This window comes from Phyllostomus discolor, chromosome 6, assembly GCF_004126475.2.
Source record: "Phyllostomus discolor isolate MPI-MPIP mPhyDis1 chromosome 6, mPhyDis1.pri.v3, whole genome shotgun sequence".
NCBI lineage: Eukaryota > Metazoa > Chordata > Mammalia > Chiroptera > Phyllostomidae > Phyllostomus > Phyllostomus discolor.
In genome coordinates, this window is record NC_040908.2 from 13344277 (window position 1) to 13371339 (window position 27063).

The 27063-nt window shown below is 45.6% G+C and overlaps 1 protein-coding gene and 1 long non-coding RNA gene across 7 annotated transcripts in view; both read right to left on the reverse strand.

The window, feature by feature from the left end:
- DTNB (dystrobrevin beta) overlaps positions 1-27063 on the reverse strand; it is a 172816-nt gene that overhangs the window by 85701 nt on the left and 60052 nt on the right. For all 6 annotated transcript variants that reach the window (XM_028516745.2, XM_028516744.2, XM_028516741.2 and 3 more), the window contains 3 exons: positions 24341-24495; positions 16188-16293; positions 11455-11621 (listed from right to left, as the gene is read on the reverse strand). In XM_028516745.2, the coding sequence (XP_028372546.2) occupies positions 11455-11621; positions 16188-16293; positions 24341-24495 (428 nt within the window). The remainder of the gene's footprint in view (positions 1-11454; positions 11622-16187; positions 16294-24340; positions 24496-27063) is intronic.
- Positions 13596-15061, reverse strand: LOC118501037. The gene is made up of 2 exons (XR_004903604.1): positions 14736-15061; positions 13596-14677 (listed from the first exon to the last, which is right to left on the reverse strand). It is a non-coding gene; the product is annotated as an uncharacterized LOC118501037 (long non-coding RNA).

Consider the following 27063-nt stretch of genomic DNA (forward strand, 5'->3'; position numbering starts at 1 on the left):
TGTCACATCCTCAGATTCAAACCCTAACCATCCGTCCACAGTGCTGCCCGGCATTACTGCTGCCGTCATGCTCACGGACTTCAACATGCGCACAGCTGGCCTTTCCGATACATAAGCGACAGTGGGTTGAATGGTGGCCCCAGGAGATGTCCGCCTCCTAATCTCTGGAACCCGAGAATGTTACCCCGTGCGACAAATGAGTTAACATTGCTTTTTATGGCAAGATATGTAACTAAGTTAAGGCACCTTAAGAGCAAAAATTCTTCCTGATTATCGGGGTGGGCGCAAAACGCAATCCCATGCGTCCCCGTGAGACAGACAGAAGAGAACAGAGCAGAGGAAGAGGCGGTAGGACCGACACGGCAGACAGAGACTGGAGTGAGGCAGCCACAAGTCAGGGAACGACAGCAGCCACCAGAAGCTGGACAAGGTCAAGAACGGTGTGGTGGCTAATTCAACGGTCAGCCTGCTTGAGCTGTGAGTTACCCAGATATTTGGTCAAACGCTATCCGAGTGTTTCTATGAGGGTATTTTTGGATGAGTGTCAGATCGAAATCAGGAGACTGAATAAAGCAGACTGCCCTACCTAATGGAGGTGGGCATCGTCCAATCAGGTGAAGGCCTGAGTAGACCAAAAGACTGACCCTCCCCAGAGTAAGAGAGAATCCCTCCTGCCTGCCTACCTCTGAACTGGGGCACTGGCTTCTTCCTGCCTTCAGACTTGAACCGATCCCCTACCTCCTCCTGGGTCTCACACCTGCTGGTCTTGGGACCAAAACTACAAGATCGGTTCTGCGGCTTCAAAGGCCTTCAGACTCCGACGGGAACTGCACCGTCGGCTCGCCTGGGTCTCCGCCTGCCGACTCAACCTGCAGATCCCGGGACTCATCCGCCTCCACAATCACATGAGTCAATTCCTTATAATACATCTCTTCGTATTTATGGGCCTCCCCTTGCTTCTGTTTCTCTGGAGAACACTGACGAGCACAAAGAGAGGCTGCGCTAGAGACATCTTCTCTTCAAACCAGTGGCACCCAGAGCTGCGAGACGGGACATTTGTTCTAAGCCACCAAGGGTGTGGTACCTTTCTACGGCAGCCTCCCCGGAAGGAAACCTGCACACGGGACTTCACTGAGCTCCTCTCCTGCAACACCCTCCCCCCACCCTACACTGGCCGTCGGCTTCCGTCACACCGCAGAACGTTTTGTTGCCAATCACAGAACATCGCCTGGGGTCATAACTTCGAGCACCCCACTCTCCTACCTCCATCTGTCTTTCTAGCTGACTCCCGGTGCCCTGGCTTTGACAGCTCCACTGAGCCTCGCGCCTTCAACTAATCCCCTATTGCCCTCACGGCCTTATTTCTCTCTTCAAACAACCTAGGACCCACAGTCCATTGTGACATTCACTTCTTTGTATCGTACAGTCCCACCCGCAGCGTGTGTGGGCTCCTAGTTCCTCACACTCTCACCAGCACTTGTCATGGTCGGTCCCTTTTCACTTCAGCCATCCTCGTGGGTGGGAAGTGGCATCACACTGTGGCTCTGATTAGACAGGTCCCTGATGACTAATGATGCTGAGCATCTCTTCACGTGCTTATTGGCCATTTGTCTATCTTCCTTGGAAAATATAGTCCTTTACTCATTTTCCCCCACTTAATTTACTTTTTAAATATGGCACAAAATACATGACATAAAATTTACCATCTTAACCATTTTTATTTTTAAAATATATTTTATTGATTATGCTATTACAGTTGTTCCATTTTTTCTCCCTTTTGTCCCTCTGCACCCTGTACCCCCTCTCCCACCAGCACTCCCCCACCTTAGTTTATCTCCATGGGTTGTATGTATAAGTTCTTTGGCTTCTCCACCTCCCATACTAGTGTTAACCTCCTCCTATCTATTTTGAACCATTTATGCTACTTATTCCTTGTACCTTTTCCCCTTCTCTCCCTCCTCCTCCTCTCCACTGATAACCCTCCATGTGATCTCTATTTCTGTGATTCTGTTCCTGTTCTAGTTGTTTGCTTAGTTCATTTTTGTTTTTGTTTTTTTAGGTTCAGTTGTTAACACTTGTGAATTTGTTATCATTTCACTATTCACAGTTTTTTTATCTTCTTTTTCTTAGATAAGTCCCTTTAACATTTCATATAATAAGGGCTTGGTGATGATGAACTCCTTTAACTTGACCTTATCAGGGAAGCACTTTATCTGCCCTTCCATGCTAAATGAAAGCTTTGCTGGATAGAGCAATCTTGGATGTAGGCCCTTGTCTTTCATGACTTGGAATACTTCTTCCCAGCCCCTTCTTGCCTGCAAGACTTCTTTTGAGAAATCAGCTCATAGCCTTACATGCACTCCTTTGTAGGTAACTGTCTCCTTTTCTCTTGCTACTTTTAAAATTCTCTCCTTATCTTTCATCTTGGCTAGTGTAATTATGATGTGCCTTGGTGTGTGCTTCCTTGGGTCTAACTTCTTTGGAACTCTCTGAGCTTCCTGGACTTCCTAGAAGTGTATTTCCTTTGCCAGATTGGGGAAGTTCTCCTTCATTATTTGTTCAAGTAAGTTTTCAATTTCTTGCTCTTCCTCTTCTTCTTCTGGTACCCCTGTTTCAGATGTTGGAACATTTCATGATGTCCCAGAGGTTCCTAAGCCTTTCCTCATTTTTTTGAATTCTTGTTTCTTCTTCATTCTGTTCTGGTTTAATGTTAATTTCTTCCTTCTGCTCCAAACCATCGATTTCAGTCCCAGTTTCTTTCCCTTCACTGTTGGTTCCCTGTATATTTTCCTTTATTTCACTTTACATAGCCTTCACTTTTTCCTCTATTTTGCTACCATACTCAACCATTTCTGTAAGCATTCTGATTACCAGTGTTTTGAACTCTGCATCTGATAGGTTGGCTATATCTTCATTCGCTGTATTTTTTCGGGAGCTTTGACTTGTTCTTTCATTTGAGCCACCTTTTTTTGTCTCAGTGCACCTGTTACAATGTAAAGGGCGGAGCTTTAGGTGTTCACCAGGGCAGGGCAACCCAGGTCGCTGTGTTGTAGCACTGTACATGGGGAAGGGGTCCGAGAGGGGACAGTGCCACTTGCCCAGATCTTAGCTGGCTTTCAGTCACTTCCTCTGCTATCCATAAGCAAAGTGGACCCTTCTGGTACTGATTCCTGGGTAGCTGGTTTTGTGTACATTCTAAGACCCTGTGGGTTTCTACAGTGATCTCTCCTGGGAGGCTGGGAGTTTCCCACTGCTGCCTCAACCCCCACGGGTTTTTTAGTCAGAGGTCTGAGGTTGGAACCTTGGGTTGCACAGTCTGTCTCGCTCCCCAGTTGTTCCTCCCAATTTATCTGCAGGCAAGTGTGAGGCTGACCACTCCACCAGCTGCTGCCTTGCCCGCCCTGGCTGTCCATCTCTGCCCCTCCTACTGATCTGGGTGACTGTTTCTTCTTCACTCCTTGGTTATCAGACTTCCATACAGTTTGATTTTCTTGCAGCTCTGGTTATTTTTTATTTTGAAATTTGTTGTTGTCCTTCTTTTGGTTGTGCCAGGAGGCAAAGTGTATCTACCTACGCCTCCATCTTGGCCAGAAGTCCCCATTTTTAAATGTACAATTTAGTAGTAAGTTTATTCACACTATTGTGAAACAATCTCCTGAACCTTTTCATCTCATAAATCTGAAACTCTATACAATTAAACAAACAGTCCCCTTCTTTTGCCCCTCACTCCAGCTCCAGGTAACCACCATTCTACTCTCCCTCTGCCCACAAGTAAACTGGGTGACTTGGTGTCTTTTGTTGTCACTGATTTACAAGAGTTCTGTATAGCTCTGAATACAAGTCCCTCATCAGAGATATGATCTGCAAACAGTTTCTCCTTTTCAGTGGGTTGTCTTTTTACTTTCTTGATGCTATCTTTCGAAGCACCAAAGTCGTTAATCTTGATGAAATTCAATTTATCTGTTTTTTAGCTGTTGCTTGTGCATGTAGTATCATGTCTAGGAAGGTGCTCTGTGCCCCAAGTTCACAAAGACATTTTATTCTAAGAGTTTTCTGGCAAAAAAGTAAGCCAACAATCTTAATTGTTCCAGGTCTCAAGCGACACAATTTGCTTTGACTCCTTAAAGGAAATGGTTTAACGTCACTAATGCCCAAACAACTACTGTGGACACATATGCACTGCTCACTAACATTTATTTTAAAAAGAAGAAATAATATGAACAGCGGTTGTTAAATAAATCCAAATACTCTGTCATTTATAGTAGATTTTGAAGGAAAAAAAAAAAAAGCAACTTTGTTTAGAGGTGAAGTCTGCCATCTGCTGGGGAGAAAGGTGGCAGCAGCGTAGTTACATAACCGCCTCTACTGAGGCCCTCTCCTAGCAACCTGCGTCTGTGTACTTCACATAAACACACACACACACACACACACACACACACACACACTCTTCCTGCCGTGGCATAACCAGGTGGGAATCAGCCCAAGTTCTCCTGGCACAGTGAAGACCTGGGTGAGCAGAGTTCCGACTGTAAGGCACTTGGGGCATAGAATAAGAATAGGCTTGTTTATTTGCAGCCTCTTTGCAGCTGAAGAAAGGGTCATGGGTGTATTTTACCACAGTTAACAGAAAGGAAGGAAGGGAAGTGGGATCACTGTGTCACCTTCTCTGTAGGACTCCCCAGGGCGCCCTCTGCCCTCACTCACTTCCTCTCCCACCAGACTGGCTGGGTGTAGAGAAGTAATCCACCTGCCTGGCCCAGCCTCTCCCGGCCCCGTTTCCTGGGGTCCTGGGACCCGCAAACCCCACAGAGCGTGCAGTCCCCCTGCTCCCAGGAATGGCAAGGCTCTGCTCCCTGCTGGAAACGCCCACACTGGGTGGGGGTTATATTCCATTCAGCGGCTACTAGCAAGTCCAGTTTTTTCCCTCAATCAAAACCACTTTCTCACACGGGCTGCCATCTTCCTCACCCATGGCTGCAATCCTGGGTGGGAAAACGGGAAGTGGGATTCAGTGGGTCTCCCAACATCCGAATAAGAACTACCATTAGAAAAGGGTTAGACACATAGTCATTGGCAAAGGTGTCTGTATTCGCTGCCCCCACCTCTCTCTCCTTTCCCTTCTGAACCCACTCTGAACAGGTTTTCGTCTGACCACAGGGGCTGTGTTCGTCAGCAGGGTCCTCACCCTGTCAGACAAAGGGCCGGGGCTCGGTCCGCCTACTGGGGATCAGCAGCATCGGACCTAAAGTGGATTGCGTCCTCCTCAACGGAACACCCCCCTCACTCTTTCCCACGCCACCACACTCTCCCGGTTTTCTCCCCACCTCACGGGCGCCGGTTCCTCCTCCTCTCCTGCATCTCTCGGTGTTGGCTCGCTCCGGGGGTCAGTTTTTTCCTTCTCGCTCCTCTGTGTCACTCACTCACTTACTGGTATCATCCAGTCTTGCGGCCTTAAATATCGACTACACGACAATGACTTCCAGGTCGGTACTGCTATCTGAGACACCTCCTTGAAGTCTAGACTCACAGACAGGGCCTACTCAACAACTCCATCACGGACACCCAAACTCCACCTCTCCGAAACCGAGCCCTTGACCCTAAACACGCTCCATGGGCACACAGACTTGCCCGTCACCGACAAAGACACGTCCAGCCTTCCAGTTGCCTAGGACAAAACCTTAGTTTGTTTACCTGGACTCCTTCCCCCTCGTAGGCCACGCTCAACCCATTAGGCTGACTCATGAAATAAAACTTAATTCAACCTTTTTTTCCTATCTGAATAATTGCAATCATTTCTCCTAAATGGTCTCTTGGCTACAACCTTTTCCTTCCAGTTCACCCTTAAAAAAAAAATCTTTCTTCTTTCTTTCTTCCTTCCTTTCTTTCTTGATTGATTGATTGGAGAGAGAAGGAGAGAGAAACATTGATTTACTGCTCCACTCTCCGATGCCCTCACTGGTTGCTTCCTGTGCATGCCCTGACCAGGGATGGGACTCGCAACCTCGGTATCTGGACAGCGCTCTAACTAACGGAGCTACCCAGCCAGGGCCAGTTCACTCTTCACATGGCATCCAGAATGACCAATTTAAAACATACATCAAGTCACGTGACTTTCGCCCTGGCTGGCGTAGCTCAGTGGATTGAGCACAGGCTGCGAACCAAAGTATCGCAGGTTCGATTCTCAGGCAGGCCACATGCCTGGGTTGCAGGCCTTCACCCCCAGCAACCACACATTAATGTCTCTCTTTCTCTCTCTCTCTATCTCCCTCCCTTCCCTCTCTAAAAATAAATAAATAAAATCTTTAAAAAAATAGTTTTTTAAAAAAATCACATGACTTTCCTACTTGAAACCCTATAAAGACTCCTGTTTCATTCAAAGTAAAAGCCGAAGTCCTTACGCTGGCTGGCGGGCCCTCATCACCACTCTGACGCCCTCTCCTACGATGCTCCCTGCTCATTCCATGAGCTATTCCACGAATTCAGAGGCACACTCCTGCCCTGGGGCCTGCACGCCGAACACTCTTGCCCAGACACTGCTGCTCTCCTCCAGACGTCTGCTGGTAGACATCTCAGACGCTCAAATCTCACTTTCTCGACAAGGCCTGTAGGACTCTCCCGCCCCTGCCCCGACCCCCCTTTCTGATTTACTGTCCACTGGGAACTGGCGGAGGAGCTCTGGTTTGGGTACCCAGCCTCCTGCCATCTAACGGCTTCTGCCTGGGCCAGTTGCTCTGGAGACCTTTCCATCTGCCCAATGTACAGAACGAGGTGGAAGGGGGAAGACAGAGAAGATGGAAAAGGCTTTCAGCTGCCCTGACACAGAAGTGACACAGACCATTTCCTCACACATTGCACTGGTGAGAACTAATCACACGGCTCCATCTGACGGCAAGGAGGGTGGGCCATACGCATGTATGCTAGTTACATGTCCAGGAAGAGAAGGAAAACCTGGAGTGCTGGCGAGTACTCCTAACCATTAAATATCTTTTTTGCTACCTTTTCCTAAACATAAAACACACTCAGACCCTTCTACTCCTCAAAAGAAAACCTGAAGTCCCACCCAGTCGGCCAGTGCCTCTAACTACAAGGCCAGGAACTCGGGGTACAGCACAGTCTTCTTTGTCAAGATCATGGGTAGCTCTTTGCGATGCACCCTATGAACTAAAAAATCAAATTACCTGCACCCTCCCTCTGCAGTCCCAACATACAGTGGTGGGGCAGGCGCAGGAGGCTCTTGCTTATCCAGTACTGCATCCAACCGGGTACTGGTGTGCCCTCCTAAGGGGCCATATAACCTTCACAACCCACTTCCTGCCAGAGCAAGTTCTGGGTCTTTAGAAAGTGGGTGTTAAGCTCCAACACTCAATGGCTTGTTCAGTCCAGGCTCATGGTTCTTGCCAATGTAATTCCCCCCAAAACTCAGTACGCCTCCGATCTGTGTGTTTCCCATCAGTTCCATGTGTCAGCAATGGTGAGGTTCTTTCCTGGACATAATTCATGGGCCTGAGTTATGCCTCTGCCTCCATGACTCTTGCTTTCAACGTACGGCAGCCACCTGGAGGCCACATGAAGCAGCAGGTCAGTGGTTTCCAACTACGGCTGCACAACACATAGAATTACTTGGGGGAACTTTCAAAAAACTGCCCGTGTCCAGGTTTCACGTAACCCGGACCACTAAATCAGAAGCTGTGCAGGTGAAACCAAGGCGGTTCTGACGAGCACCCAAGAACAAGCACCTGTACCCTCATCTGACCTTTGCCACAGGACTGAGCAGCTTCTGCTGACTGGGGAAGTCTGCTAGGCCTTGGCTGCTCCAAGCCTTTCCCAACTCTTGTCTCCTACTCTCTAGGGTCTAGAGAGAGTCTGTTTTTTCCTTTCACTGTCCCAAGGGTCAGAACTTTCTCTATTCCCTTTCAGTGTTTGCTTGAGAACTAGCAAATTCTTTCAGAAGCTCATCTCTTCCACGTGATACCTTGTCAATCACAGTTGACACACAGCCACCCTGTGGTCCTTTCCAACATTTAACCTCGAGCTCGGTTGGCAGGAGGTGTGCCTTCCAGGTATCACAGGTAACAAGTTTGCCCAGCGGGTCACCACTGTACAACATGGGTTTGTCTCTCCTAGCTCCAAGGCCCATGTCCTTGTAAGTGTGCCACCGGAAGGCGAAGCCGATGACACACATCTTAAGGTTCTGCTCTGAGAGCGCTCCACTCCTCGTACCAACTACTGCGAAAACACTAAAACCTCAGTAGCTGACCACAATGTTTCCCTCTTGCTTCATCAAAGTCTAGCGGCTCGGCAAGATACTCTTCTCAACCCATTATTCAAGAAACTAGTTTCCTTTCATTTCATGGTTTCACCCTCATCCGGGTCCTAATGAAATTCTCTCCACTCAGCTCACCGAGAGGGTAGAAAAGGCACCCAGCTGTTAACTGTCTTGTCCTGGGGAGGCACGGATCCCTCTGCTCACGTTCCCCCGGTGAGAACGACTCCCACGGTCCGGCCCAGATACCGGGCACTGAGAAATGTAGGTCAAGTGTGGGCCCGGCAAGAACAGGAAGACAGTGAGGTTGGCGAGCGCTAGCTGCCTCTTTCTCGCCCTTTAAAAGCGAAACTGCACAAGGGCAGGAATCTCTGTCTGGTTTGTTGCTCCATGCATCACGCCTCGTGCCTGTTACAGTGTCTGGCGCACAGCAGTGCTCAACAACCATCTTCCGAATGAACAATGAATGAACGGGATGAATCATGGAGATACCATATGGCGTCTTTTATATAATAAAGGCAAATGAATGGATTGCTGACTTGAAGAATAATGAATTAGGCTGCGTAGTTACTCAGATAAAACATTAAGCAGAAGCTTTTGGAAAAATCAAAACAGCCTTCTAAGCACCGATACTACATACACATAATAAATCCACAGTGAGAATTCACATACGAGCCGGTTCAATGCACACCAGATTCATGCACTGTGAACACAGGGAAACATTTATTTAACATGTGGGTACAAACACGGAGGGCAATCTTCAGAGAAATTACTTTTGAATGATCACACATCTTTTTGTTAGGTAGAAACTTCTTTTCTCACCATCGGCCTCAAAATTCACCCTGTGCTTTCCCAGAGAGCAAAGGGGTCGCACATAGAGTCCTGACCTTGCACACAAGCTGTGCACCCACAGATGGAAGACCTCACCAGCGTGCGTCTGCCACGTGACACACACACTCGTCAGAATTCACAACCGATGCCTGCAGACACCAGCTTCAAACTCACGCATGCTGACAACACTTGATTTTTCTTTAAATTTGGAGTCATTGTAGCAAAAATGGATTCATAAAATAGGAAAAATAAAAGCGCTGAAATAAAAATAACAAATGGGGGTAAGGCTCACTTTACAAGACTGTTGTGAGGCTCCAACAGAAGTATGGCCACTTGCTTGTGATGTCCTTACTTTTCCTGACTCAGGGTACAGCTCAGTGAAAAGCCAACAGAGAGCATGAAAAACTGCTTCGTGAATCATAAGGCAACGTTTCAACAGTCACTTATATTTAAAATTCCCACTTCCAAAAGGGGAACTATAAATTCGTTAAACGAGCAAGTTCAAACTAAGGTGAACAAGAAGATCCTCCTTCTCCGGGTGCAAACATCGAGAACGAGAATTTTCATTAGCGACCTCCCGGGGAATCCACTGTTACAAAAGTAATGGAGCAAAGAGCTGTCCCAGTGGAAAGCGTTAGACTCTAAACAGAAAACTGGGGGAAAACATGAACAGACCAAAGAACAGAGTGGGATACCTGCACTAGAGGAGGGAAAAAAGTGACAACTGAAACTCTATAAATTCTCTCTATTCAATGAAAAAGAGAACAAATGACTCTGTTTTAGTTTTTCCTTTGTTAAAAAAAATTTAAAGTAACTCCTGGAACAAGAAGATACTGGAATTTACAATATGACACGGCCCAGATTAGGATGTTCAATTTAACAAAATTTTATGGCTAACTCTAACTGAAAAACTATATAATAGAGAAAAAAATCTCTAACATGTTGCCAGAGATGCAGGGAGTAAAGTGTATACTTTGGTGGAAGTTTTTGTTTTAAAAAAAACAAACAAACACAAAAACTAATTCCTGACATAAACTTATTTGTTTTTTCTTGGTTGACTTTTAAGAAGGCTAACTAGAAAATAATTTTTTTTACTTAATATTTAAAGTCCAGTAGAATGGCCAGGCTTAACAACCTAAATCCTGAATTATGCTAATAACTCTACATATTTTTCCACCCTTTGGCAAACCAACCAACCAACCAACGATGAAAATTAGAGAAAAAGATTCTAAAACAAAGCTACAGCAACATTTTGGAAATAAAAGTATGGCACTTTAAAAACTGGAAATAAATTGAAAGAAGGGAAGAAAATTACTGATACTCAACTTGTTACATGATTTATAAACACCACACAAATATCTGACATCACCTGCACCTAAATATTGTTCTTTCTAAAAGGCCACTTTTGAAAGTAAGGACACTAACGTGGCAACTGTAAAATATACTATTTTCCCAAACTCAGAGGGGCAAAAATTTAACTTCTTTATTTCATGCAGTTTTCTTGACAACATTTAAACCCTACAAACAGCCCTAGCCAGGTAGTTCAGCTGGTTAGAGCATCGTCCCGATATGAAGGCTGCAGGTTCAATTCCCGGTCAGGGCACATACAAGAATCAACTAATGAGTGTGTAAGTAAGTGAAACAACAAATCCAGTATGTTCTCTCTCTCTCTCTCCTCCCCCTTCCTCTCTAAAAATCAGTTAAAAAATTTAAACCTTATAAACATTAAGAAAATTTGTTGGAAAAAGAGGAACTTTAAATCTTACTGACGGATGACAGAGTAAGCATTTAGAAGGTATCAATTTTTACAATGAGAAAAAACTAGCTTTTTACTTTGGAAAGGGGGCATTGCAACATTCCATTTTACTGAATAAAAGGAACCACTGCAAGTGTAATAGAGTCTCCACCTCCCAGAACTTTAAAAATTCTGCTCCCTGCCCTGGCTGGTGTGGCTCAGTGGACTGACTGCTGGTCTGTAAACCAAAGGGTTGCCAGTTCGATTCCCAGTCAGGGCACATGCCTGTGTTTCGGGCCAGGTTCCCAGTTGGGGGTGCACGAGAGGCAACCACACATTAATGTTTCTCTCTCTCTCTCTCTCTCTCCCCCCTTCCCCTCTCCCTAAAACTAAACAAAATGTTTTAAAAACATGTAAATAAATAAACAAATAAAAATTCTGCTTTCAAAATCAAGTCATGAAGCACAGCATCCTCGCAAGCCCAGCCCTCAAGGTGAGTGTTGCGATCTCGTTACACAGCACCCTCATTTGTGGGCGTCTGGCCGGAATCAGGCCCAACGCTGACGCTGACACTGGGGACATGGGAGCCCAATTGGGGACACAGACGGAAACACAAAGCAGTTACCCAGGAGGAATGCTCCTTCATCTGGTGCTGGTTGCTGTGAGAACCACTGGCGTGGCCACGCCAAAAGCAGTTCTGGCAGAGCTGGTAGTTGTGGCACTGCTGGCATCGGTACCGGAAGCCCATCATGCTCTCGCACCGGCAGTAGGAGCACTCCACGGGATGAAAGACTGGGAGGCGGCGAGGACGCGGGGGCGCGCAGGGCGGCGGAGACGGGGTGGGAGGAGAGGGAGAGAAGGTCATTTTCACTTGGAGAATAAAGTCAGTGCAGTGGAAACCAAATCTAACATTTAAAAAAGCAAGGGTGGAAACAAAGTCAGAACTGACGATTCCAAGTCGTCTCCTAGGTAGTTCATCTAACCAGCCATTTATTAGAATAAAAAAGAAAGACAGTAAGAAAAAATGTCTGTCAAACACCTCAGAAAACAGCCGATTTCTTTTTTCCCCCTCGAGAGTTTACTTAAAAGCAACTGGACTGGATTTACCCCTGGCTGGTGTAGCTCAGTGGATTGAGCATGGGCTGGGAACCAAAGTGTCGCAGGTTCGATTCCCAGTCAGGGTGCATGCCTGGGTTGCAGGCCATGACCCCCAGCAACCGCACATGGATGTTTCTCTCTCTCTTTCTCCCTCCCTTCCCTCTCTGAAAATAAATTTTAAAAATCTTAAAAAAAAAAAAAGGCAACTGGGCTGGATTTCGGAAGCACATTTGTCTGCCCACAGCTTAGTGCTGCTGCTGCTTCGCCCTGGGCTCTTGCGGTCCCTCCTGTCCCCGGCTTGCAAAAGCAGTGACTGTTTCCACAGCCTGTTTAACCTCCCATGGCTCCCAGCGGCCCCCGCCCACAGCCAGAGCTCAGAGGTGCCGCCCGGCCGCTCTGGCACATCCTCTCCAGCCCTGCTGAGCAACGTCTCTAGCCCCTCTCCCTCCAGCCCCCGGGGAGGAGCGCAGGACTTGGCGGGGGCGGGGACGCACAGCACTGAGACAGCAGGGAGAAAGGGTACCGCTGAGGCCTGCTGTCCCCGCAGGGCTGCCTGAGTCACAGCCTTGCACATACAGCCAGCACCGGCTTCCCCTCCTAGCCTCCTGCTGCCGATTTCCTTCTTTAAAATGAAATGCCTGTTTCTCAAAATGTAAATGAGGATACAAATAAGGAGGAAAGAAAAGGCTTCACTCCAGAATTCCTGTTCCAAACCTACTGCTTTTCTAGGAGCTACTACGCATCACGGTGGGGTGTACGCGTGTGAGTTTGTCTCCTTCACTGACATAAAGCCCGTGAGCACCGGGAGGAGCACCATGTATCACTGTCACCGCGAACAGCATTTACACAGCCCCCCGGAATGAGGACTTGCAAATGTTTCCGGACTTAAATACGCCCACACACCTGGGCTCGAAAGGTAACTGGTAAAAAGTAAGACATGACATACTAAAATAGCAGTTTGGGCCAAGAGCTCTAAGTAGCATCATAAAAAATCAAATACTCTAGACCAAGGAAGGGACAGTCATTTGGAGGAAGGGGAACTCCATGGTCTGCAGCTCTTTTCTCTACCACGCTGGGCTTCTTACCTTGTGAAACACTGTCAGATGGCCATAAGGATTCATCAAGATTTTACTGGGCCCTGGCTGGCGTAGCCCAGTGGATTGAGTGCCAGCCTACAAACCAAAGGGTTGCCAGTTCGATTCCCAGTCAGGGCACATGCCTGAGTTGTGGGCCAGGTCCCCAGTAAGGGGAGCTTGAAAGGCAACCACACATTGATGTTTATCTCTGCCTGCCCCGCTTCCCCTCTCTAAAAATAAATACAGAAAACCTTTAAAAAAAAGATTTTACTGGGATTCTCTTAGAGCCAGAAAATCTAGTTCACTGAGTGGGAAGCCTAGTTCACAGTTGTGTATTATAGATTATTATTTATATTTTTAAATTTTGGTAGTGCAATTGTTCCCTGTGGCAATTCACTTCTGAATAGAAGAAATGAAAGTCAGCAGGAAATATGGATACATGAGGGGGAATCCCCCCCAAAATGGAATTATCTTCTGGAGGGCAGGCCCCTTATAGTACAGACTTCCCCCACTAGGTGTGTGTTCTAGGAACCCGTCTGCATCAGTGCACCAGCTGGCGTTGTTGTAAGAGGCTGCGTTCAGCTTCAGTGAATTTTTTTTGAAGACTCTTTCAATGCATTTGCCCATTTCATGATGGGTGATTTACAAGTGTACCTGCCCACATCACGCTGCGTGTTCAGCAGTTTTTGACCAAAATCTGCATCAACCCTGTGCCCCACCCTCCCTATTTGCCCCATCTCGCCCCAGTGACTTTCTTTTGTTTCCCTGAATGAAAAAAGTCCTCAAAGGGAAATATTTTGTCCATGTGGAAAAGGCGAAACAAAAAAAACTGCTGAAGCGTTAAAAGGCATCAAAATCGATGCGTTCAAAAACTGTTTTGAGCAGCAGAAAGAACATCTCGACAGGTGTGTTGGATCAAATGGAGAGTACTTTGAAGGTGACTGGAGTTCAAACATCTAAGGATAAATACACAACTTTTTATAAATAAATTCCATTTTCGGGGGTCCCCCTCATAGTATTCAAGTCTTCAATCTCAATGACTCTTTCTAGCACTTCATATACAAAGCAATCTTATCTCAATTTTAAGGATTTGTAGTCTTACTTCCAAAAATGTGTATTAACTAGGAAATCAAGAGTCAAAAAAAAATTGAGCACTAGATGAGGAAAACAATATAACAAGATAAGAAAGACAAAAAGAAAAGTAAAATACAAACGAGAAATCCAAAGGACATACTTCCTCTAAGAAATTCAAGCTTTTATCATAAAAAAATTTCTAAGGAATCATAAAAATGCTGAGTCTGCGTTCCCAATTAAAAGTATACAACTTAGCAGAGTTCTGCCACAAAACATACTCCTAAATCAATCTAAATCAGTGCATGCAACCTAAGTGCACCAACATATATAATCCCATGCAATAATTCGGGGTCAGTATTAAATGACCTGTATATCGATATTAAACTCTCAAACATGTTCTGGTCATTTTGGCTGATCGTGTATGTCTATGTGATGTTTCCTGTCTTGTAACTGGTTGAGAGACAGCCAGCGCTGACATTAGTCAGTGGCGTGGGTGACCGGGCAGAGAGCGCAGAGAGCCAGAGTGAGGACAGAGTCCACAAGTGTGCCGGGTCGATTAGAAAGGAGATCAGGTTTTGGTAAAGTGTTCTTTTTGGAATACTTTATTTTATTCCAAAAAGAATATTTTATTCCAAAAATATTCTTTTTGGATAACTACCACATCATGTGGTAGTTAACTTCTGATATACTTACTATATACACTTGAGTTAGTGAACCAGTACTAAAAAATGCAACTTTTGCTTAAGCAAATAAATATCTGTCCTTATAAACAGTAACTTCAATACAATTTGAGTGATGCATTTCCTAAGAGGGGCCCAAACAACAAAACCCCCTAAAATCACCATAATTTAATTTGTTTCCCATCATAAATATTAAGGTATGTAGATAAATGTTAGTGTGGTAGGTAATGCTTTATTTTCTAGGTGTTCCAATACGTTCATAACATTTCTGTCTCTAAGAAAAATACCAATAACCACATAAGGATGTAATCAATAAGTAATATAAATTCACAATAAAATGTTCATATGAATAATAATACATCAAGAAAAACCAGTTTCTTTCTACTTGGTATAGCAGATACAAAATTATTTTATGAAAAGGAATTGTCTATAAAGCTATGAAAACATTTGAGGCACTAGAAGTAGTGCCTCCAAAAGAACCAATAACACTGTAATAATTTAACAGTATAAATCTCTATTCGAAATCCTATTAAAAATTTTAGTTGTTTCACTCTAGTCAAGAGATACTGAGCCTTTAAGAAAATAATCCTTGATCTAAGGTACTTGTGCAAACAAAGCCACAGTTTCAAAGTAAAAACAGTATGGATGGGGGGGGTGAATAAAAATTTACAACAGTGTGTTCCATTCTCGTACAGGAGAAAGAGGACCCTGCTTCCAGTGCCGCTCAGCTATCGCTGTTCTCGTGTGAAAGGAGGGGAGACGGCGAGAGCCTCGCGAGAGGTCAGGCTGCAGAGAAAAGCCGCAGCCTTCCCTTTAATCAACAGCCTAAGCCAGGAGATCAAGTGATAGCAATAGGAGATAAAAAGTAGTAAGTCACTAAGAGACAAGTGCCATTTCCATCCCAAGTAAAACAAAGGTTTAAACCCAATTACTGGGAAGGGTCCTGAGAGTAATCCAAGGTCAAACAGTGAAACGCTGGAGATGTGTGCAGTTCTTTCTTAGCCTCTTTCCTTCAAACAACTCAAAAACAGTGACAGTTTCAGTGGCTGATATTGAATATATCCATTTTTTAGATTTATGATGTTTATGAATCAAAGGGACAAAGGAGCCACGGCTAAACCAGGTGGGCTCCAGCCAAAAACCAGCACCTGGAACCTCAGTTGGGGGCAGCGGGGGGGTTCCGAGCCACAGAGTTTCAGGGCCTGCGGTTACGACTTCTGGGCACCCCATCTAAGGAATAAGACCCCCACCACTCCTTTTTCTGAGACACATTCTTCCCTTGAAAGCTAAAGTCACCAATTCAAATGATGACGTGCCAGCAAATGTCAACTGTAATTTCAATCGTAGGAGCCAAGGGCATGACCAATGCAACGCCCCCAGCTCACACCCTCCCTACAGCACAAGGGACCGCGGGCGAGGGCCCTGCTTACCGTTCTCCACGTGGGCGAGCCTGTGCATGAGAGGCAGCCAGACAAGGCACTGGGGAGGGGGGTCAGCCATCATGGTGTCTAAGAACATGTTTAGCATTATCTTCTTCTGTGAAAAGAAAAATATACACACTTCATATTTTTTAAGTACCTCCGAACTCCGAGATTGAGTTTACTTAGGACTCCCCCAACCAAGCCATGATAAAGTACACGTGGAGTTTTAGAGCAAAATAAAAGATTTTACATTACTACAGACATTATGCCACACACGGGACCATACACCACTCCTATATTCAAATGCATTTCCACATACTTCGCTTTATCTGAGTCTTAAAACAACAGCATAAGGTAAATAAGTTAGGTATTACTATCTTTGCTTTACAGATGACAAAATCAAAGAAGAGAGCATTTGAACGACTTGTAAAGGTCCTGCCAAAATCAGAGACAGAGCAGGACTACAACTCGGACGCCCTTCGAATTCCCACTCCTGCTGCGCAGTGGGGGCTCCCGCCCGGGCCCTGCTCACACGACACTTCCCCACACTGCCAGCATTCGGGACGGTGTGGGGCACTCAACAGGCAGTGAGCAAGCAATCGAGGAAAGGACAATGTGAGGGGCAAACACTCTCGGCCACCACTGAACCACCTTCTCGTTTACAGGAGAGAGAACTGAAGCTCAGAGGAGTGAGTTATCTGACCCAGTCACAGAGACAGCTGTAAGAAGGATGCGATTAGAACCTAACCATCCAAATGTCCATCACGGTACGCCCTCCGTTACACCATCTCCCTGGCTGGACTGCATTCTTCTGTCCTATCGCTATTTCTCTCTCTTAAACCAATGTACAGCAAGCTTCCACTGTATGGGAAACACTCATAAAATCCCGTCCCATGCAGACCGAGAAACTTAGAAAACCGTCTAGAATAAAAACAGTCAAATGATGGAGATAGAACACGTTCTCAACAATATTCTGAATTAATGAATTTTCTTTTGATTTTCTCTAATCCACAAAACATGTTTCTGGCTCCAAAAAGAAAGGCACGAGGAGGAAAAGGCAGTGCCGTAGAACCTGATGCTGGAGTTCCGTCTCTGTGGCCTGGACACCAAGGCCCCCACTTCACACTTCATTCCGAGAGGAGAGCAAAGGCGAAAGGCCAACACAGGAGAGTAACAGGTGCACAGCCCAGGGCACAGGCCCCTGCCAAGGCCTGGCCCCACCACTCAAAGGCCGGGCAGGGCTGGGGCTCAGGGAGAACTGAGCACTGGGGCTGGGGTGAAGCCGCAAGGCACCCAGAATGTCAACTCCCCCTCTCCCACGCTGTGCGTTGTTGGTCCCACCACTTTATTTAACAGGAAAAACAGGGTATACAAATTACAGGGCTTCCCCGTAAAACTTTAAAACACTTCAGAAAAAAAGGGTAGAAAATAACAACTTGGTGAGAGCGGACAAACACTTTGCCAGTCTATTACAAAGTAACTTCGGCTTTCACCACTACTGCATTGGACACAGAGGGGGAGCAAGGAGTGCAGGCAGCGGGGCGTCTGGCCAGGAGGGCAAGCGCCTCCGGGAGCTTCCCCGACCCACAGCAATGCCTTCCAACGCCGGGCCCAGCACACAGACGCAGGACCACCCAGGCTGAAGTGTAGGTATCTTCTTGGCAATCTGTGAGAATCTTGATTCTATTACATGCAAATTAGAAGTCATTCTTATTGAAAAGAGTCTTGAAAAGAAGAAATGGTAGCCCTGGCTGGTGTGGCTCAGGGAACTGGATGCCAGCCTGTGAACCAAAGGGGTCATCAGTTCAATTACCAGTCAGGGCACATGCCTGGGTTGCGGGCCAGGTCCCCAGTAGGGGGCATGTGAGAGACAACCATACACTGATGTTTCTCTGCCTCTTTTTCTCCCTCCCTTCCCCCTCTCCCTAAAATCAATAAGCATGTCCTCAGGTAAGGATTTTTTTTAAAAGCCCCTGTTTGGTGTGGCTCAGTGGATTGAGCGCGGGCTGTGAACCAAAGGGTCGCAGTTTCGATTCCCAGTCAGGGCACATGCCTGCGTTGCAGGCCAGGTCCCCAGTGGGGGGCATGTGAGAGGCAACCATACACTGATGTTTCTCTTCCTCTCTTTCTCCCTCCCTTCCCCTCTCTAAAAATAAATAAATAAAATCTTTTAAAAATTTTTTCAATAAAATTTTAAAAGAAGTTTTAGTTCACCAGTCATGGAATTTAATTTTTTTTTTAATGTTCAAGACAAAAAGGAACAATTAGATTTACTATCTCAGAAGACCCTCATAAACACGCTCAGCTGTCCTAAGATCATACTGCCATGTGAAATCCCCTGTAAGTTTGAGAAATCAAACCAGAACTATACCCCAGTTTCTGTCTTCCATTAACATGTGATTTTGGGGGGGAAATGGGTTAACCATCTGGTTTCGGCTTTCTCATTTCTCAAGGGCATGGTTCTCAAAAGCATGGTCAGGGGTACCCCTGGGAGGTCCCTAAAACATTTTTAGAAAGTTCACGACGAGACCAAAACTATTTTCATAATAAAACTAAGACACGATTACTTGTTTCAATACCATTCTCCTATGAGTGTACAGCGGGGTGTCCCAGAGGAGATCTGGTAAGTCCACAATTACCTCTAAAAGCTAGGAAAACACTCCTCCTCCTGCCAGGGACCTGACTGCGCGAGCCCAGATTTCCTTCCTACACTAACCGAAACCCAGCACGACAGACGGATCGCATAAGCAACTACGAGACACCAGCTGTCTTCAACTAAGCAAATCCAAGATCTGCAAAAATATCTAACAATGGCATTCTCATTAAATGCTTTGATTTTGGAATAGCTATTTTGTTTTCATTAAAATATATTACTTATCTTAACATGCAATAGGTTTATCATTGGTTTTTCAATGGCTTAAAATACTCTTTAATTTATCCATTTTAATTTATAATATGGAGATATTGATAGACATAACCCACACAAACAAAAGCTCTTGGGGGTCCTCAATACTTTGTATTCTAATGAAGTCCTGAGATCAAAAATTTGAGAACTTTATTGGGATGGAATTCCAGCTTAAAAACTGTGACTTACTACATTACTGTGTGAAAGGCTGGCTCTTTTTTCTCCCTTTCTGTTTTATTTTATTTTTCCTCTTGAGTTGAACACATCCTTTGCATATCTCCTTATTTTTTATAGCACAAAAATATTTATAACACACACTATAATATAAAATTGCAAATGATGCAAATTTGCCCCCCACGATTCTCATTTTTCTGTATCTCCCTCCAAATGTATAAATGTTTCTATGTAATTATGTGCACAGAGTAGTAAAAACCACATAATCTGTTTTTTCATTTAACATTTCATTAAACATTTTATTGTTTTGCTACAAGATCCTCATTTCTAATCACTCTAACAGCTGACCCACTCGGCAAACACCATGGCCTGTGCACAGACCTCCTCAGTCGAGCGCCGAGGCTGTGTCTACCTTGGAATGCACTCCCACTCCTGTCTTAAAGAGGAATGTTTCTGCTTGCCACCCAATTCCTGCCCGCTGTCATTCTAATCCTCAATACTGACAATGTATTGCCCTGAATGCCATTCTCGTTTCCCTCCCTCTGCCCTTGGCTACATCTTCCCTGCTTTAAAAAGGAAGTGGAAGCATCTCCTAAAAATGAGAAACACAGAAGTACATGAGAAAACAAGCAAAATAATTTAGCGTTAGATCAGCATGGATGCAATTCCCCATCTCATCCTTTCCATTAAAAACTCATATCCTTATGGGCGACAGGTAAATATTTCTTGTCCACTGCCCTTCTGCTTGGTAATCAGCTGTAAGTATGACATTTGGTTAACATAGTTTTAGGAACTTTTAGGTGAAAATGGCTTCATGCAAACTTCTGTGTGGAGTTACAACACTGTTTAACCCGACAGAGGCAAACACACTGGTTAGAAAAAACTGGTTATGGGACTAGCACTATGGATCCGCCTTTCGATTATTATTAGCCATGGAATTTGTCCATATCACAGGTTTATTGTGGACTTCGAAAATTAGAGTATTTGTAATACACAACATAACGTTGCTGTGCTTTTTATCAGAGGAATTTTTATTTATTACAGCCAAAAGAAAAATTGGAGAAACTTCATCCTCCCCACTGCAAAGACTGTTTCATCCGAGAAAACCGTGGAATAACATCCAAAAAACAAAAAACAAGCCGCGAGAGCCTCGGTGAGCTTTGAGCTTCCTCTCAGCATTCAAGCCAAAGACCCTGTCTCATGCCTCTTTGACTCAAAATCACCACCCGACCCCGCACACCCCCAGTGAGCACTGAGCGCTTTGCAGGCACTGTTGTCAAGGGGACGGAAGGCCGAGGGAGACAGAGGGCACCCTCGGGGCCGTGAGCTAGCTGTGACGTGTCGCTGGGCTGCAGAGGAGGAAGGGCGGCCCTGCACTGACACTCTCAGAGCGTCAGACAAGAGGGGGTGCGGGAGGGACCTGACACGCGAGGCCTTCATTGGAGGAGAGGGGTCGGGGTTCCTGGCGTTCCGGTGAGAGCTAACAGCATAAACGACGACGAGAACTGTGCTGCTCTCGCTCATTCCGAACGCACGTTACCCAACAGGAGAGAAACGCAAATCAAAACTACACTGAGGCAACATTCTCACCTTATCAGATTGGCAGAAATTCACAAATGTAAGAACATGTGCTGCTGGCAGGGATGGGGAGGAACAGATGCCCTTACACACTGCCGGCGGGCAGGTACCAGGGGACATCGCGGCTCCTGTGGCACTTCGGGAACCTCCAGAAAGCCCCCCGGGCAGGCTGGTGGAGGGGTCTGAGGGGCACCGTGGAGCCCAGGTGGACAGCGAGGCTGGGGCTAGATTGATGGTGCCACCATAAAAACCTCACCCATTAGGAAACAAGTTAGTCGTGTGTTTTTAAGCAAAATAGGGACATCAGCAGAGGTGTATTTGAAATGCTGACTCCAACTTGCTTCTGATTAAAAGGAATAATAAGACAAAAGCAGTATCTGAGAGGGGCCATTAGGCCTCCAAGTACAGAGACCAGGAGACCAGGGTCCTCAGATTTGCTGGCGAAGAATTTTCCTGCTTTCCCTGAAGACTCGTGAGCACAAGGCTGGGGGGCCGGGGGCGGAGTGGGCGTGCCACCACTGCACCCCAGAGAAGGGCCTGGGCCCCCAGCCCCCAGCCCTCGGCGCCCAGCAGCGCTCAGCCCGGCCACAGGCCAGGGGCGGGACTGAACACATTAGGACCCATTTTCAGCTTGTGAGTAGGAACTGAGAGGCCAGGGTCAGGGGTCTGGTGGGGTGGGGTGGGGTGGGGAGCCTTTCCCACAGCAAGTACACAGCTGTCACTGGCGTTCCTAACTGACAAAAGTCCTTTTTTAAAAAAACAACTGCCCTGGCTGCTGTGGCTCAGTGTGTGTGCCGGCCTGCAAACCAGAAGGTTGCCAGTTCGACTCCCGGTCAGGGCACACATCTAGGTTGTAGACCAGGTCCCCAGTTGGAGGCACACAAGAGGCAACTGATCAATGTTTCTCTCCCTCTTTCTCCCTCCCTTCCCCTTTGTCTGAAAATAAATAAAATCTTTTTTAAAAAATGCAGGAAAACAATCCATATAGAAAAAGCCCATTTTCAAAAAGAAACGCAAAACTCACTGAATTTAATTCTTGCTGTATGAAACTCTGTCCCAGGTCTCATGGTTTTTGGTCATTCCTTCAGTCGTTTCTACTATTTGGGAGACTTTTTGTCATCTTTGAGACCTAGGAAAATTCAACATTTCCATGCTTCTTCGACTTTTCCACACTTGACGAGTTTAAAACCAGAGACTGAGTTTTTTATGGGAATCGGAAGCGAGCGAAAAGCAGCAATTAGGCTGTGAGTTCGAAGGCCCGACAATCGTGGCATAAGGTAATTCAGAGAATTCCAGACAGCGTTCTTAGATCACAACTAGAATTTTTAAAATATTCTCCACCATGTTCAACTGCTATTCCAATACTGGATCCTCCTTACAGGACGCACATTACCAGTAAAGTCAACGACCGCTTTAGCTAGTGCTCCACAGAACTACCACCCCTTGGGCAACTGCTGTTCTTCAGCGACACTTCTGTGTACAAATTCTCCCCTCGGCCTGAGACGGCTTTACTTGACAGCAGCGTTCCAGAGAGGGACCCATTTTCTGCCTGACCAAGAGGAAGCCACCATGAAAAGAGCTACGTGCTCATCAGACACAAGATTCCCCCCACAGCACTGTTGCATGTCTTCCTCATCCTCTCCCTCGGTCATAGCTCTGCAGGGCCCTGCAGGGCGCTCAGTACCGGGTGCGTTCGGACAGCCCTGTGTCATTTGAAAATGCATATTCCGAGGGGGAAGTGCAAACTGTGCTTTATTAGAATAAACTGAAGCACAGAGATATTTTTAACACACTAAAAGCTGATACTGCTATTTATGCTGAGAGAGAAAATAAATAATGTATAGAGGCTGATTTTCCCAAGAACAATCAGCCGGCACCTGTACAAATTTGGGAAGAACGTCTCCTCAGAAGTTACTAAAAATAACTCCCCAGTATTTATAGGTGCCCCCTTCAGTGCCGAAGTTGAGACCCTCTAAACAAATGATAAAATATTGTTTGAAAGTCTGAACTCAGATAAATACGGATTCTTCACTTTAAATGTAAAAAGGGGTATATGTATGTTTTCGCTTCTTTTGTGAATCAAAGTATCACAGGTCAGGAAAGTTTGTTCGTTTTATATTTTAACTTTTATGCTCAACTAATTTCAGACTTACAGAAAGGTTGTAAGAGACTATCTTAAAAATTCCATTTACCGTTATCCCAGGTTCCTCAAGTGTTAACACTGTAGCACAGATGCCCTTTCACCCTGAAATTCCTCGTATCATACATGTTTCTCGAAAACCAGGACATTCCCTTACCACAAATATCAAAATCAGGGCATTAACATTCACTGACAGAATACTATTATCTAGTCCACCAGCTTTCTTCAGACTTTTCCGGAACACCCCCATAACATCTGTTATAACCAGAGAAAAGCCTGGGTCATGGGCCGTGTTCAGACTTCCCATCTCTGTGGGCCCCTAGGCTCTGGAAGAGTCCCTTAGTCCTCCTGGGTCTTCCTGACACTGATGGTTCATGCTGCAGAGACGCTGCCCTCGGGAAGACCAGAGGAGACGCCGGTGTGCCTCCTGGGCAGGAGCGCGGCAGTGTTGCGGGGCCCTCCCCCGGGTGCGCCCTCCTGGGAGGCCGCGGTGTCAGCCTGTCCCTCCGGCTGGTGGCGGGCATCTCATCGTCACCTGGTTAAAGTGGTGTTTGACAGGTTTCTCCACCACAGAGTCACTGTTTCCTTTGTAATGAATAAATCTTTTATGGGGAGACACTTTCAAACTATGTCAATAGTCTTTTTCCATTAATCTTTCACCCATTAGCTAACATAGTTTTTTCTTAATTCCCTGCTTTCCAGAACTTTCCAAATATAGCAAGAAGCTCCTTTTGTCTCATCTTTTCCTACAAAAAATGGACGCTACAGCCAGCACCTGTCCCACCCCAAGGCACAGCTGGTGTCTCAGGAAGGGGCTCCTATGAGCCTCCGGGGAAGGGCCGTGGAAGGGCACCCACGAACGCAGCAGCGGAAACCAAATCTCTCATTTTCGTATGAAAATGGCAGCGTGCGCTCCTCGCTGGCTCTCGGGGTGGGCCCGCGTGGCGTGGAGCCGGGAGCTGCGCAGCTCGGCCAGTCCCCGGTGCTCCGGACCCAGGACCCGGTGCTGCAGGGAGCGTCACACCCGACCCCCCGGATCCCACGGTTCACAGAACTCACCAGAAAGAGCAATACGTGTTTGGTAGCAATGATACAGATACTTCATCATGAGCACTTTTCTTTAAATGTTTAGTCATTTAAAATATTTCAAATGTTATTTGTTTCAGAAAATATGCCCCTCCCCAACCCTCAAACAAGTTCTCGGGTGATTTTTAATGCCCCCTTTTCCAGCCCCCCCAAACTCCCCACCCCTGGCTTCAACCCCTGTTTCCTCCCCAACTCAGGAGGCCTATACCCCTAGACCAAGGCGACCTGGGAGACCGGGCAAAAGCTCCAGGGGTGGGCGCTCGCCCCTCCGGGCCTCACCTGCTGCGGGAAGCAGGCGCGGGCGGAGTGCTCGGTGTAGCCGAAGGAGGGCCCCTCGAAGACGGCGGTTGGCAGCTTCAGCACTTCCTTCAGAAACTGGTCGAACTTGCTAAAGATCATTAAGCCGTTGGAGTCTGACATCTGGGAGAAAACATCTATGAGAACAAAACCAAAGAAAGTCAAACTGTAAAGAAGTATCACCTTTGCATAAATGGCTCTAAGGCATTCGTATACCAGGCAGAGAGTATCAGTGAAGAAAAGGATCACAAAGTTGTTACAATTTTTAGTTGACATGGATTCTTGTTCTTTATTGACACTGTGCGCTTACTCAGTTGATGAGGCCCCTCTCTCCCACCCACTTAAAATTCATCCTAAACATCAAATCAAATTTCCATTCATATCGGCTGTCCACTATATACTTTTTCTGAGTGTACAGTACTGAATTACATATACATATGCATATATATTTATACCTCAGAATTTGTAGGAGCATATCTTTATCCCTTAACCTTTTTTATGTGTGTTTATATAAGACATATGCATGCGTGTCTGAATATATTAGCACATTGGTGATGGGCTATGAAAGAAATTGTATTATATTTATATGCTCACGTACTAATGATGCAATATTTCCACGACAGAATAAATTGGAAGGAAGCATACAGCATGTTAAAAATGTTCCATCGAATGAGTTCCAAAGTAGAATGAAAAGAACCCATAAACGTTTCTATCACAAGGTACTTTGATTCTGTAAGATCCTATTTTTATATAAACTCTGACCCAGGCAGAGTACTATTTTCCCCAGTAATAGTACTGTTTCTTTATCTTCATGAAGAAAGTTTCCCATCTCCAGTTACTTACCCCTTCCTTCTCACCCACAGAAGGGGAGAAAAAGAAAAAAAAAAAACAGGAACTCAAAAAGTACTTAATAAAGAAATGTGACCTAAGACTTTTTTCAAACTACTGAGCTTCATTACAAACCAATTGGTAAGTTAAATATGCGCGTGCGAGCACACACACACACACACATACACACACATACACACATGCACACACACAAATCATCTTCTGAGGGCTTTCCAAACACAGCTTTTTGAATAGTCACACGCTATACATTCACAATGAACACATACATTGTATGTAATAGATTTAGGTAATGGATGTGTACACATTACTCTCTAGGTTCAATTTGGGCAATCTGTCCCAAAACATTAGGTTTGGGGGGGAGGGGGAAACATTCAAAATACATTAACATTAATGAAAGAAAGATCAAATGTTAAATGTTCAGTTCCACAGGTTAACCTTTAAGGGATTAGAAAACAGGAAATTAGCAAAAGAATGAACATCTTGGGTACATCCTCTCGCATCAGCTGCCAGTTTGTCAAGTATCAAATAACCAGACAGGTGGGCAGTAGGCAGCCAAAGGCCCAAAGAAGTACAGGCCTAGTGCAAAACAAAATCCATTAACTAACAAATACTGTGCCCCCCAAACTCTTACCATGGGGTCCGAGTGTCAAGCACTCCGCTAGGTGTTTCAAAACACAACAAACAAGTTTGACTCCTGGCCCTTATCTCCCACGAAACTTTCAATGTAGCTGAAAAAATAAGATACATATGAAGCAAAGAAGAGTTAAATGCTAAGCTGACTCCCAATAAAACAGAAGAGAGGCATAAAGACACTTGCTAAATCTTACCATTTGCCAGCTGCCACAATAGACAACTATGGCTGAGTCTGCCTATAGCCACCCAACATTCTTATCTCCTTCTTCTTTAGTAATAGCAGAGTAATTTATTTTGTGCAGCAATGTAGCCACTGAAGAGATTAAGCTTCGCAGCCTCCTTTTAGTAAATTGTAGTCATGTGACTAAGTGCTGGCTGAAGAGACTATAAACAGAAGGGTTGTGAGACACTTCCAAGAAGACTGGTTAAAGCAAACTGACTGAGGTAGGAAGCAGACCATTTTTTCCTTCCTCTTTTTGCTACCTGGAATGCAGTGATGATGGCTAGAGCTCCAGCAGCCACCTTGGAATACATGGTAATCCCAGTGTTGATATAGAAGCCATCAGCTAGAATGACAGAAAAGAAAGACGGAGGAAGCCTGGTCCCAGATGAACATGAAGCCACCTACCAGACCAGCCCTGGACTACCTACTCCTGCACTTCTTTCACACGAGAAAAATATATACTTCAACTTTGTTTAAGACACTGTTATCAGCCCTGGCTGGCATAGCTCAGTGGATTGAGCGCGGGCTGCGAACCAAAGTGTCACAAGTTCGATTCCCAGTCAGGGCACATGCCTGGGTTGTAGGCCATGACCCCCAGTAGCCGCACATTGATGTTTCTCTCTCTCTCTCTCCCCCCCACTTCCCTCTCTAAAAATAAATAAATATAATCTTAAAAAAAAAGACACCATTATCCTAAGCTTTTGTTTTCATGCAACAATCCTTAATACTAACTATTCTCACTGTACTTTCACAAAGAGGTGTGTATGTGTATACATGCATATATGTATGCACATGATTATTTAAAATGTATAGATAAGAGCCCTGGCTGGTGTGGCTCAGTGGATTGAGCACCAGCCTGTGGACTGAAGGGTCACCAGTTCGATTCCCAGTCAGGGAACATGGTTAGGCTGCAGGCCAGGTCCCTGGCTGGGGTGCATGAGAGGCTACTCATGTATCTCTCATGCATCAATCTTTCTTTCTCTTCCTTCCTCCCTTCCTG